This window comes from Tamandua tetradactyla, chromosome 3 (assembly GCF_023851605.1).
Source record: "Tamandua tetradactyla isolate mTamTet1 chromosome 3, mTamTet1.pri, whole genome shotgun sequence".
NCBI classification, from domain to species: domain Eukaryota; kingdom Metazoa; phylum Chordata; class Mammalia; order Pilosa; family Myrmecophagidae; genus Tamandua; species Tamandua tetradactyla.
The window spans coordinates 77,487,039-77,500,665 of NC_135329.1; the positions used below are offsets into that span (position 1 = coordinate 77,487,039).

Here is a 13,627-nt window from a genome sequence, read left to right on the forward strand (position 1 = left end):
TTTTCCCTCCACCTTGATGTAGTTCGTGTCACAAATTACGTTTCCATATAATGAGTCAAACCACTGATATATCATTACATTTTGTGAATTTGCCTTTTATTAGATCCTATAGCAAGTAAGAAGTGGGTTTACAGACCAAAAATGCAATCATTTGTGTTTAAATTTATATTTACTCATGCTATTATCTTTACCAGAGATCTTTGTTTCCTTGTGTGGCTTCAATCATCTGTTGGTAGATTTCCCTTCAATTTGGAAAATTCTAATTAGCATTTCTTTTAGGGCAAGCCTAGTGGTGGCAGAGTCTGCAGCTTTTGTTATCTGGGAATGTCTTAATCTCACATTTTTGAGAGACTTAATTTTGTTGGATATAGAATTCTTGGTTGGCAGTTTCTTTTGCTTTCAGCACTTATCTTTGCACTGCCTTGCCTCTATGGTTTTGGAAGAGAAGTTGGCATTTAATCTTATTCAGGTGCCCTTGTATGTGTTTTATTCCTTCTCTATTGTGGCTTTCAGAAATCTTTATCTTTGCCATTCAACAGTTTGCTTATAACATGGTGTGGTGCATATCTTTTTGAATTTATCCTGTTTGGAGTTCATTTTGTATATTGGATGTGTTGGATTGTTATTTTTAAATGAATTAACATTTTAAGGATTTCTCAGTTTTAGTTTCTAATACTGTAAATATCTATAGATATAAGTTACATAAACAAAAGCTTTTGGAGGTTCTCACTTTGGAAAAGAGTGAAGTTATCCTGGATCCAAAAAGTTTGAGAACTGCTTTGCTAGTCTAGTGGACAGTAGCTTACTGGTTGATATCTCCACTTTTCTGTTATTCTCCCCCATTCTCGCCCCAATTCCTTCCTGGACTAATCTCTGAAAAATGTTAAATCAAGCCAGGTCACCTTTTATGTAAAACTCTATGGCCTCCCCACTGATCTTAGGATAATATTAACATGGACTGAGAGGTTTTGCATGATGATAAGCCTTCTGCCTACCTCTCCAATCCCTGCTGATGCATTCCTTCCTCTTACTCCCTTGGTTCTTGCCACATTGACTGTTTTTTGGGTACATGGCCTGGAATCGAACCCAGGTATTCTTCCACATTGCCTTTTTATTTTTATTTTAAATATTTTTACTGAGAAATCTTCACATACATACATTCCATACATGGTATACAATCAAAAGCCACAGTGACTTTTTTAAAAAATATATTTTATTGAGGTGTTTTCACACACATGGATTTCACCCGAAAGTATACAATCAGTGGCTCACAATTTCTTCACATAATTGTGTATTCATTACCATGATCATTTTTAGAATGTTTGCATCACTGTAGAAAAAGAAATAAAAGGAAAAAAAGAAGAAATTCATACATCCCATACACCTTAACCCTCCCTCTCATTGACCACTAGTATTTCAATCTCCCCCCTTTTTTTGCCCCTTATCCCTCCCTATTATTTATTTACTTTTTGCTCTTATTTCTTTACTCATCTGTCCATACCCTAAATAAAGGGAGCCTCAGACACAAGGTTTTCACAAACACACTGTCACGTTGTAAAAGGTGTATAGTTACACAATTATCTTCAAGAAGCAGGGCTACTGGAATACAGTTCAACACTTTTAGGTACTTCCCTCTTCTGTTGTTGCTGTTGTTTTTTAAACTGATGAAACTTAACAGACATCTCATACATAGTGTACAGTCAGTGGCTCACAATATCATTACATGGTTGTGTATTCATTACCATGACAACTTTTTTGAACATTTGCATCACTCCAGAAAAAGAAATAAAAAGGAGAAATAGAAAAAGCTCATATATATCATACCCCTTACCCCTCCCTCTCATTCACAACTAGTATTTCCGTCTACCCAATTTCATTTAATAAATAATTTATTTATTTATTTTTCTCCCTGTTGTTTATTTTTTTACCCATATTTTTTACTCATCTGTCCATACCCTAGATAAAAAGAGCATCAGACACAAGTTTTTCACAGTCACACAGTAACACTGTAAAAGTTGTATCATTATACAGTCATCTTCAAGAAATAAAGCTATTGGAACACAGCTCTACAGTTTCAGGTACTCCCCTCTAGTGACTTCAATAAACCATAAACTAAAAATGAATATCTATATAATGCATAAGAATAATTTCCAGGATAACCTTTTGACTCTGTTTGAAATCTCTCAGCCACTGACACTTTATTTTTTCTCATTTCTCTCTCCCCGTTTTTGGTCAGGAATGTTTTCTCAATCACTTGATGCTGGGTCCCAGCTCATCCTGGGATTTATGTCCCACATTGCTAGGGAGATTTACACCCCTGGAAGTCATGTCCTGTGACAGGGTGAGAACAGGGAGTTCACTTGCTATGTTGGCTTAGAGCAACAAAATAGGTTCTCTGGGGGTAACTCCTAGGCCTGATTTTAAGTAGGTTTAGCATATCTTTTGCAGGAATAAGTTTCATAGAGGGGAATCCCAAGATTGAGGGCTCGGCCTGATAATTTGGTCATGCCCAGTCACATTGACTTTTTAGTTCCTTTACCTGTTAGAAATTTTTTCCTGCCTCAGAACTTTTGTACAGTCTGTTCTTGCTACCTGAGCTGCCTCCCGTGCTTTCCATTCCTGTCATCCTCAAATTCAGTGCAAAGGTCAGTTTCTTATGGAAATTGTCCCTGACTGTCGAGGGTAGTTTGGGATTCCCTATTGCATTTTCTCAGAGGTCCTTGTTTTTTTGTCATAACATTCATTAGTTTTAAATTTTATATATTTATATGATTATTTGATTACTGCTTTCTGTAAAGATGGGACTGTAGCTGTTAACTGTTGTGTCACCAGAGCCGAATACTTGGTAATATTTGCTTACAAATGAATCTAGGTAATCATGCATAATAATATGTATTTAACAGTAACTACTTATTGTTGAGTCCTTACTGGGTGCTATTAGGCCTTATGTACATATAATTTCATGGCTCTTGCCATGTCATCTTAAACTGCTCTCCCTTTTGCTCACTCTCCAACCACAACTCTTGACTGCCTCAGGATGTTTAAGTCTTCTCTCTGCTTATGGTTCTTTTACAACTTTTCTTAGCCATTGATCCTCATATGAAGCACAGAACACAGAAAATGATTTGAATGACTTGCCAGTTTTTCCTCAAGGATCGTACACAACTAACATAATTTTAATTATATAGGAGAACTGAATTTTTTACATACTGTGTGTGTTGTGCTAGTGAATGTTTATCAACTAGCTTTCCAGGAAGAAAAGCCTTGACTCATAGCGTTTTCTAATTTCCATGGTGTAAATACTCTCATGATGGTAGATTTCAAGCTATCAACATGAAAATGCCTCACAAAATTCCTGAAAATTTGATAGTCTGAGCTAGTAGGAGCCATTACTTACAGTAGATTATCTTAGGGCAGGGGTTGGGCAAAGTGTGGCAGACCTTCCATTTATTTATGTGCTGATGGCTGCTTTCAGAATAGGCCAGTATGGCACACGCAGTAGAAAATATTTTCTGTCTATCCCTTGTAAAAGGGAAAAATTGCTGACCGCTGACTTTATGGCATTAGGGCTTTGTGTTCTAGAGCTTGTTAGGCTGTTCTTCAAATTCCTCATTGCAAAGTTTAGCAAGACTTCTAGAACAGTGCTGTCCAATAGAAATATTATGAGTCACATTTGTAATTTAAAAATTTTTTTTTACCTTCAGACCCTCAAGGGACTTCCCAATATTTTTACAGTATCAGCTGACTATAGTCTGAGATGTAACCTGTTATTATATTAAGTTATACAGAATTACAAAGCCTCTTTCCTGTTCTGGACTCCTGGAGTTTGGGTTGCTAAAATGAGCTATCCAGACAGTCTCATATATACTCTGCCTTGGTCTCATACAGTAAATGAAGGTCTAGAGTGCATGCACTATCGTCTTTTACCCTGTATTCCAGTTTACCTTAGACCCAGCCAGATTGGCTTCATTTTCAACTGTAATTGAGGCCTGATTTCTTTTTCAGTTACTTTAACTGTAATTATATATAACTATGCTAACTTTCAGGGCTGTAGCACTTCATTTCTCAGTCTTAGGTGTCACAGAGTTGCTCAGAGTTCCAGGCAAATACCAGCTGATACATGTATAGCTCGGTGCCTCAGAATTTAGAAATACATTTACAACTTCAGACTGTGTGGCTGCTATCAGGGCTTACAATCTAGGCCTTAGAAGTATTTTCTGAGAGAGAGATCTTAGCATTTGTTCTTTTGTTTCTGGCTTATTTTACACAACACATTGTCCCCAAGGTTTATTCAGTTTGTTGTGTGTCTCTCGATGTCCTTCTTTTTGTTGTCACAGCATGTTCCATCATTTAAATGTATCACATGATGCATTCTGCTTCTCAGTCATTGAGTTCAGTTGCTCCTTCCATTTATTGGGCATCATGGATAATGTCCAAAAGAAACCATGTCTTAAAGTATCCTCACTTGGTTGTACAATCAGTAGCACTTTCAATTTTAGACCATTTTCATTGGTCCATGAAGACAAAGAATTGGCAAACACAGTGTCACCAACTGTCAAATCAAAACTACCTCTTATCACTTGTCCTTCCCTCTCCATTAGTTGCCCTTGGAATTGTTGTTGTCTTCCTGTTAACTCTTGGCCATAGCACGCATTTTTAGTTTTTCCCCATACCCCTCTACTGTTGACTCTTTGTCCAGTAATGAACCTTTGAAATAATTCATGTGAGAACTTATTTATAATTGTAGGTTTAATTGGTGATATACATGGTACTACTATACATCCTCTTTAACTCATATTCACCTTCAGTATGACAGTGTTACTTATAAACCCACTAATTAGCTCATCACTTCTATCTATTTGCTTGCATTGGATTCAGCCTCTTTGGGTATCCTTTCCCCATCTCCAGCTTTGGAGTGCCTCTAGGTCTGTGTGATGGTTAGGTTCTGGTATCATCTTGGTCAGGTGATGTGTCCACTTGTCTGGTCCTGAAAGTGCTGGCCTAACTGTTGTTACAAGGATAGTTCATGTCTGGTTGATAAACCAGAAGGCTAGTTTATTAAATCATCAGTCAGTTGATTGCAGCTGTGGCTGATTACATCTACCATCAACTAAGGGACATCTCCCACCAACAGGATAATCTAATCAGATAAACTATTAATCAAGAAGAGAGACATTTTCACTGTTTTTTTTTTCAGCCAGTGAACCTCTCCTGTGGAGTTCCTTAAAACCTTTCATTAGACCCAGTCTTGGGGTTTGTTCATATGAAACTCAACCCCACAAAGGATAGGCTAAGCCTACTTAAAATTAGACCCAAGAGTCACCCCTAGGAGAACCTCTTTTGTTGCTCAGATGTGGCCTCTCTCTCTCAGCCAACATGACAAGCAAACGCACTGCCCTCCCCCTCTCTACATGGGACATGACTCCCAGGGGTGTGGACCTCCTTGGCAATGTGGGACAGAAATCCTAAAATGAGCTGGGACTCAGCACCAAAGGATTGAGAAAACCTTCTCAACTGAAAGGGGGAAGAGGGAAATGAGACAAAATAAAGTGTCAATGGCTAAATGATTCCAAATGGAGTTGAGAGGTTATCCTGGAGGTTTTTTTTATGCATTAAATAGATATCCTCTTGTTAGTCAAGATGTAATGGAAAGGCTGGAGGGAAGTGCCTGAAAATGTAGAGCTGTGTCCAGTAGCCATGTTTCTTGAAGATGATTCTATAACGATATAGCTTTAGCAGTGTGACTGACTGTGAATACCTTGTGTCTGATGCTTCTTTTATCTATAGTATGGATGGATGAATAAAACATATGGATTAAAAATAAATAAATAATAGGGGGAACAAATGTTTAAATAAATTTAGTAGATTGAAATGCTAGTGATCAATAAAAGGGAGAGGTAAGGGGTATGGTATGTATGATTTTTTTCTATTTTCCTTTTATTTCTTATTCTGAATTGATGCAGATGTTCTAAGAAATGATCATGATGATGAATATACAACTATGTGATGAAAAGATGTTCATATTGTATGTTGATTGGTTTTATTAATAAAAATTTAAAAGAAAAAAGTAGCATACAGTAAAACAAACAAACAAAAAATCCTTCACTGGAGCTGCAGCTTGACAGCCTGTCCTACAGATTTTGGACTCTTCTGTTTTCACAGTTGCATAAGACCAACCTTTGTAAATCTCATATTTACAGATATTTTCTGTTGGTTCTATTTCTTTAAAGAACCCTGACCAATACAGTCTGCTATATTCTATAATGTAATGTGAGACTACTTTTACCAAAGTCATAATACTGAAATCATACAGTATCTGTCATTTTCTGTCTTTCTTAGTTCACTCAGCATTATGTCCTGAAGGTTCATTCACGTTATCATATGCTTTGAGACCTCATTTGGTCTTAACTGCTGCATAATATTCCATCATAGGTATATACCATATTTTTGTTTATCCACTTGTCTGTTGATGGGCACTTGGATTGTTTCTGTAATTTAATAATTGTAAATAATGCTTCCATGAACATTGGGGTGCAGGTGTCTGTTCATGTCACTGCTTTCAGCTCTTCTGGGTGTATACCAAGTATTGGTACTGCTGGGTTATGGGTTATCTCAATATTTAGTTTTCCAAGGAATTGCCAGACTGTCTTCCATAGCAGTTGCAGCATTTACATTCCCGCCAACAGTGAATAAGTATTCCAATTTCTCCATATCCTCTATTTTTCTGTTTAATTGCAGCCATTGTTATTATTTTTATATAGGGGGTAAAATAGGGGTCTTTTTTCGTTCTTTTAGCTATTGATATCCAATTCTACCATGCATGTTTATTGAGAAGACTGTTCAGTCCAAGTTCAGTGGATTTCGGGGCCTTATTGAAGATCAGCTGTCCATAGATTTGGTGATCTATCTTCACAGTCTTGGTTCGATTCCACTGGGAGGTAACTTCTGTCTTTGTGTTTTCACCACTGTGACTTTATAGTAAGCTTTAAAGGCAGGAAGTGTTAGCTCTTACTTTGCTCTTCTTTTTAAAGATATTTTTAGCTATTTAAGGCCTCTTTCCCTTCCAAATAAATTTGATAACTAGCTTATCCAAGTCTTCAAAGTAGGTTGTTGGAATTTTGATTGATATTGCATTGATCAATTTGGGTAGAATTGACATCAGCTTTCTTAAAATCATGAGTGTGGAATGTCTTTTCATCTTCTCTTTTAGCAATGTTTTGTAATTTTCTGTGTACATTTCTAGATATCTGATTCTTTTGGTCACTATAGTGAATGGGATTTTTTCCTTAATTGTCTCCTCAACTGGGTCATTGTGTATTGAGGTATTCCTGATTTTTGTACACTGATCTTGTTGTATCCTGTCACTTGGCTGAATTTGTTTCTTAACTCCATTAGCTTTGCTGTAGATTACTCTGGGGTGTCTAAGAAAAGGATCATGTCATCTGCAAATAATGAAAATTTTACTTCTTCCTTTCCTGTTTGGATACCTTTTATATTTCTTTCTCCTGACTAATCTCTCCAGCTAAGAATTCTTGTACAACATTGAATAATAATGGTGGCAGTTGGCATCCTTGTCTTGTTACTGATCTTAGGGGGAATGGTTTCAGTCTCTTATCATTAAGTACGATGCTGGCTGTGGGTTTTTCATATTTGCCATTTATAATAATTGAGAAAGTTTCCTTTCATTCCTATCATTTCAAGTGTTTTTATCAGGAAAGGATGCTGAATTTTGTCAGTTTTTTTATCATCAGTTGATATGATTGTGTGATTTTTCCCTTTCAATTTGTTAATGTGCTGTATTACATTGATTTTCTTCTCTTGAACCACCCTTGCATTCTTGGTGTAAACCCCATTTGGTCATGTGATACAATTCTTATAATGTGTCTTTGGATCTGATTTGCTATTATTTTGTTGAGAATTTTCACATCCATATTCATTAGGGAGATTGGTTTGTAGTTTTCCTTTCTTGTATTGTCTGTATCTGATTTTGGTATTAGAGTGATGTTAGCTTCATAAAATGAATTAGTGTTCCTTTTTCTATTATTTTTTAGAAGGGTTTGGGCAGGATTGGTGTTCATTCTTTCCTGAATGTTTGATAAAATTCCCTTGTGGAGCCATCTGGTCCTGGGCTTTTCTTTGTGGGAAGATTTTTTTTTTAATATTCATCATCATGATCATTTCTTAGAACATCTGCATCAATTCAGGAAAAGCAATAAAAAGAAAACAGAAAAATATTCATAGATATCATACCCCTTACTGTGGGAAGATTTTTGACAACTAATTGGATCTCTTTACTTGAAAATGGTTTATCGAGCCCTTCTGTTTCTTCTCTAGTCAGTATAGGTAGTTCTTGTATTTTTAGGAATTTTTCCATTTCACCCAAGTTGTCTAGTTCATGGTGTTCTCTTATGATTTTTAAAAATTTCTTCAGGGTCTGTGGTAGTGATTTGCTTCTCATTTCTGATTTCATTTGCATCTTCTTTTCTTCTTTGTTAGTCTAGGCATTCATCAATTTTATTGATTTTCTTGAAGAACCAGCTTTTTGGTTTTGTTGATTCTTTCTGTTGTTTTATTTTTCCCCAGTTTATTTATTTATGCTTTAATTTTTGTTATTTCTCTTCTTTTATTTGCTTTGGGATTAGTTTGCTGTTTCTTTCTCTGAATTCTCCAGGTGAGCATTTAAGCACTCAAGTGTTGATCATTGTTTTTTTTTAATATAGGCATTTATTGCAGTAAATTTCCCTTTCAGCACTGTCTTTGCCATATCCCATAAGTTTTGATGTGTTGTAGTCTCATTATCATTCGTTTCCAGGTATTAACCAATTTCTCTAGCAATTTCTTCTTTGACCCACTGATTATTTAAGAGTGTGTTGTTTAATCTCCATATATTTGTGAAAGCTTTGGTTCTTTGGTGACTATTAATTTCTGCTTTCATTCCATTGTGGTCAGAGAAAGTACCTTGGATAATTTCAATCTTATTAAATTTATAAAGACCCATTTTGTGTCCCAGCATATGATCTATCCTGGAGAATGTTCCATGTGTGCTAGAAAAGAGGGTATAGGGCAGGCCATGGTGGCTCAGCAGGCAAAAACGCTTCCCTGCCATGCCAGAGGACCCGGGTTCGATTACCGGTGCCTGCCCATGTATTAAAAAAAAGAAGGAAAAGAGCGTATATCCTGGTGTTTTGGGGTGTAATAATATATTTATGTCTATTAGATCTAATTCAGTCTCCCATTTTTTAGGTTCTTTGTTTCTTTGTTGATTCTCTGGTTGTCCTATATATATAGTGTAGAGTGATGTATTGAAGTCTCCCACTGTTATTTTTGAAATGTCTACAAAACTGAAATGTCTTCAGTTTTGCCAGTGTTTGCCTCCTGTACTTTGGATTTCCTTGATTGGGAGCATAAATATTTATGATTGTTATTTCCTCTTGGTGAACTGTCCCTTTTTAATTAACATGTACTGTCCTTTGTCTCTTATGACATCTTTACATTTAAGGTCTATTTTATATGATACTACTGTAGCTACTACTGCTTTCTTTTGGTTACAGCTTGCACAGAACATCTTTTTCCATCCTTTCACTGTCAATCTAATTGTGTCCTTGGGTCTAACATGCATCTCTTGTAAACAGCATATGGCAGATCCTCCCCACTCTGCGCCCCCTGGAATGGCTGTTTCTAGCACCTGAACAGAGACTGCTCCCAAAGTCTGGGAGGCACGGCTCTTGTAGTGGACAGCCAAGGCAATCTTTGGGCCCCCCACAGATGCTGCTAGCTGTTGGGCTGTTCAGGGAGGTCTCTTCAGGCAGTAGGTGGGGCAGGCTGGAGTGGAAGGATGGTCAGTGCCCTCCAGTATGCACTGCACCCCACCCCCAGTAGGGGGATCATGGTCTGTCTGACCCACCCTGCTTTCCTCATCCTGAACCCCCCTTCTCTGTCTTCCCCCAAACACCATGGAGACCCTTTTTGATTACTCACGCCCTGGGACCACAGTCCTGGTCTTTCTTTTACCCTCCCCCATCCTATCTTGTGAATTCAAGATATGGAGCAGGGGTGAATTCAGTCCACTCCACTCTGCCATCTTTGATGGCTATGTTTTATATTTTTTGCATGGGCAGGCACCGGTAATCAAACCCAGGTCTCTGGCACTGCATGCAAGAACTGCCACTGAGAGGTGGCTACGTTTTTAACATGTGATATAATACCTGGGTATTAGTGGGTCATTTGGAGGATTTTGTGACATAATATGTGTAAAGTTTATATGCTATACTTCTATTGGTTTCTTTCCTCCTGTACCTTTTTGTTTGCCAGTGAATTATGTTTTAAGTTTCTGGAGTAGAAGGAAGCATAGCATATGCATAGTGAGACATTTTTAGTTTGTTGATCTTTGTTAGATTTAGATCATAGAAACTCTTTTGAAAAATAGATTTTTATATATAATATGCACTCACATTTGTGGCTATGTGTTCAATTTTATGTTTATAAAAAGATGCCTTCCTCATATACGTGTTCCTCAGTGTAGTTGCTTTTCATACTTGACGTCTTTTGTTAGATTTATGTAATATTTTAAATAAGGTAATCAAATGTCAGGCATTTGGATACCTATTGCATATGGGTAATTTATCTTTCATGGACATGTTTTTATATGGCATTAGCAATTTTAAATAAAGAACTGATTGAAAAATAGAACAGATCCTTGAAGGAATTTTGAGTTAAAATAATGGCAAATGTTGAATGTTGTATATTGTTCATATATCTGTTCAAAAAATTCTTGTTGTTTGCGTTTGGTTCTACAGGAAATGAAGTTAATGTTTGTGTTTTATCTCCAGAGCTTAATTAAGGTTTATTCTTTTGATAGATTGCAAGGCTTTTCTATTTAATAAGTAAGTTTTTTTATTTAATGAAAGTGTTCTAGTTTGCTAGCTGCCAGAATGCAATATACCATGAACAGATTGTCTTTTTAAAAGGAGAATTTAATAAATTGCTAGTTTACAGTTCTAAAGCTGAGAAAATGTCCCAATTAAAACAAGTCCATAGAAATGTTCAATCAAAGGCATCCAGGGAAAGATACCTTGGTTCAAGAAGGCCAATGAAGTTCAGGGTCTCTGTCTCTCAAGTGAGAAGGCACATGGTGAACACAGGGTTTCTCTCTCATCTGGAAAGGCACATGGCGAACACAGCATCATCTACTAGCTTTCTGTCCTGGCTTCCTGTTTTGTGAAGCTCCCCAGGAGGCATTTTCCTTCATCTCCAGAGGTCACTGGCTGGTGGACTCTCTGTTTTGTGTTGCTGCAGAATACTCTGCTCTCTCTGAATCTCTTATAGGATTGTAGTAAACTAATCAAGACCCACCCAAATGGGTGGAGACATGCCTCCACCTGTGGCATATTATTTGGGATTGGAGCCTAGCAGTCCTTAAAAATTTTTAAATTTCACTCCCTATTCTTCTTACTTGCAGTCCTCTCCCCATCTTGTCGTAAACCGCCCATTTCCGTAGCCCACCACAAAACCACAGCCTTCCTATTATGTTCAACTCTATCCCTATACCTAACTTCTGCCCTAAGCCTAGCAACTGTTCCCATGCGTGTGTGATTGGCTACCCTCCCCTGACGTACATGCCCCGACTCCGCCCCTCCCCAAACTGTATATAACCCGTGGCTCACCGAGCCTCGGGTTCCTCTTAGCACCTGAGCCCCCGAGCACTTAAGCTCTTGCAATATAACAATAAAGTAGCTTTGTGCCAACAATTGGTATTCGGCTCAGGTTCTTGGGTCCCTCAGCAGCCTGCTGCTGAGCTCCGGCGCGCCTTAGACCCCGACTACAGAGCTCTGAATTCACACATAGCAGTTAGAGAGTTGCCCCCAAGCGATCGCCTTCTGGGAAGACGACCGCAAGTGGCGCCCGAACAGGGACCCTTCATCTCCAGTCCGGCCTCTCCAACTGCGACCTAGGACCAATGTTAAGGTAAGCGCCCCCCTAGGCTACTCCCGCTCAAATAAACTCCCCCTGAAGTCCTAGGTTTCTAGGAGCGGTGAGAAGCCCCCACCAAATTATTTACCTTTAAAATGGGTAGCTCCCTCTCCAAACACCAAGTCCCACAAGTGCGCGACAAGTCTATTGGGACCTTCTGCTACCCTTTAATCCCTGGCTACTAACCAGCCCGCTCTGGACACCGAGCACCTACCTACTAATCGCTCGAGTCACAGACAAGATGAAGCACGAGGGCAAACGTTTCCCCCCCGGGGCTTCTCCCCACCCTCATTACTATCCGTTCCTGCCTTCAAGGCTCGTTGCCTCCCACAGACGGCCGATCCAAGCCTGTAAATGCAGCCGCTGCAGAAGCCTCTCCCTTCAGTTAACGGCAGCCCCATCTAAGAGCAACTCGAGAGGCACCCGCCCTTACAGGACTATGGCGGAGAGGCTAATGGCGGAAAGACCAACTCCACCCTTCCGCCTTCTTCCCCACTACCCAGACCGGAAGAGAGTCACAACCTTTACCCCGCCCTCCCTAAGGGCGCGGAGGCAAAACATCCTAAACCCTCCCACATTCCTTCCGCCCCTCCTCCCGCCACCTGTCCTCCTCCCTTTAATAATGGCTCTGACCTTTACATGAAAGATTCCTCCAATTACTGTACCGCAAGCAATACTAACCTCCCGGGCATCTTTCTAAGATCTGCCTGGTGGCCCGTCCCTCCTAACGCTACCTCCCCTAATGTCACACCTTCCTCTCCCCCCGGATCCCCTTGTAGTTCCCCTCACCCAGCTAAAGTCAGAAAACCCAAGTCGCTTCCTCTAAAACTTCACTGGCATAAATGCCATCGTCCTAAGCCGCTCCGAGTTACACCTTATTATGCGCTTATTTCCCGTCTGACGCCTCTCATTCTTCTCCTCGCCCCACAGCTGACGTTTATTTCGGAACCCCTCTATTCTCCTCCTACCTCACTTGCGGCAAACATGCATGTCTAGATCTCCGCCCTCTAGTCTGTCTTCAAGACTGCAGTCTCTGTAATGAAACTTCCAAGTACTCTTTCAGCCATCGACCAGAGCCCAAAATTGAGCAATGCATCAATATAACTACCTACCTTTTTCTCAACCCCCCATATTTCTTCCCTATGCATTTATTGTGCTTCAGCCTAGGTTACTGTAGATTCCGGTCAACGCCACCACCTGGGTGGCCCCCCAACTTCCTTACACCCCTTATACTCTAGGGACAGAAACCCACCACCGATCCAGACGCGACTTCGGCATTTCTGCTGCTATTGCCGCCGCCATCGTCGCTGCGGTCACCGCCAGTACAGTAGCAGCCATCGCTCTCACTCAAACCTCCACCACAGCTGAAGTCCTTCTCAATGTATCCCAAACAACAGCCCAAGTAGCCGGCACCCAAGAAAACATCAATCCTCTTATGCATGCAGCTGTTTTCAATCTGCAGCAGCAAATAGACTTAACTGCGCTTGATGTTAAAGCGCTTTTTGAATTAGCCTCTTCCACTTGCGATGGTCATTACCCCTTCACCAAAATCTGTGTAACTCCTGTTCCTGTCAATCTCTCCCGACCCCGCCTTAACCTGCGTGAGTGGATTTTCACTGCCTTTAATGACTCCTATTGAAATCATACACACCAGCTT

The 13,627-nt window shown here is 39.4% G+C and overlaps 1 protein-coding gene across 6 annotated transcripts in view; it reads left to right on the forward strand.

The window, feature by feature from the left end:
- Positions 1-13,627, forward strand: part of LOC143677391 (ubiquilin-1-like) — a 74,922-nt gene that overhangs the window by 1,197 nt on the left and 60,098 nt on the right. The window contains exon 1 of one of the 6 annotated variants that reach the window (XR_013172584.1): positions 11,597-11,964. The exons of 3 other annotated variants lie outside the window; for them this stretch is intronic. Coding sequence is in view for 1 of the 3 variants with exons in the window: in XM_077153261.1 (XP_077009376.1) it covers positions 11,957-11,964 (8 nt within the window). In the remaining 2 variants the exon portion in view is untranslated. Of the gene's footprint in view, positions 1-11,596; positions 11,965-13,627 lie in introns of those variants that run through there. 2 more of the 6 variants (XR_013172585.1, XM_077153261.1) reach the window with 2 other exon arrangements.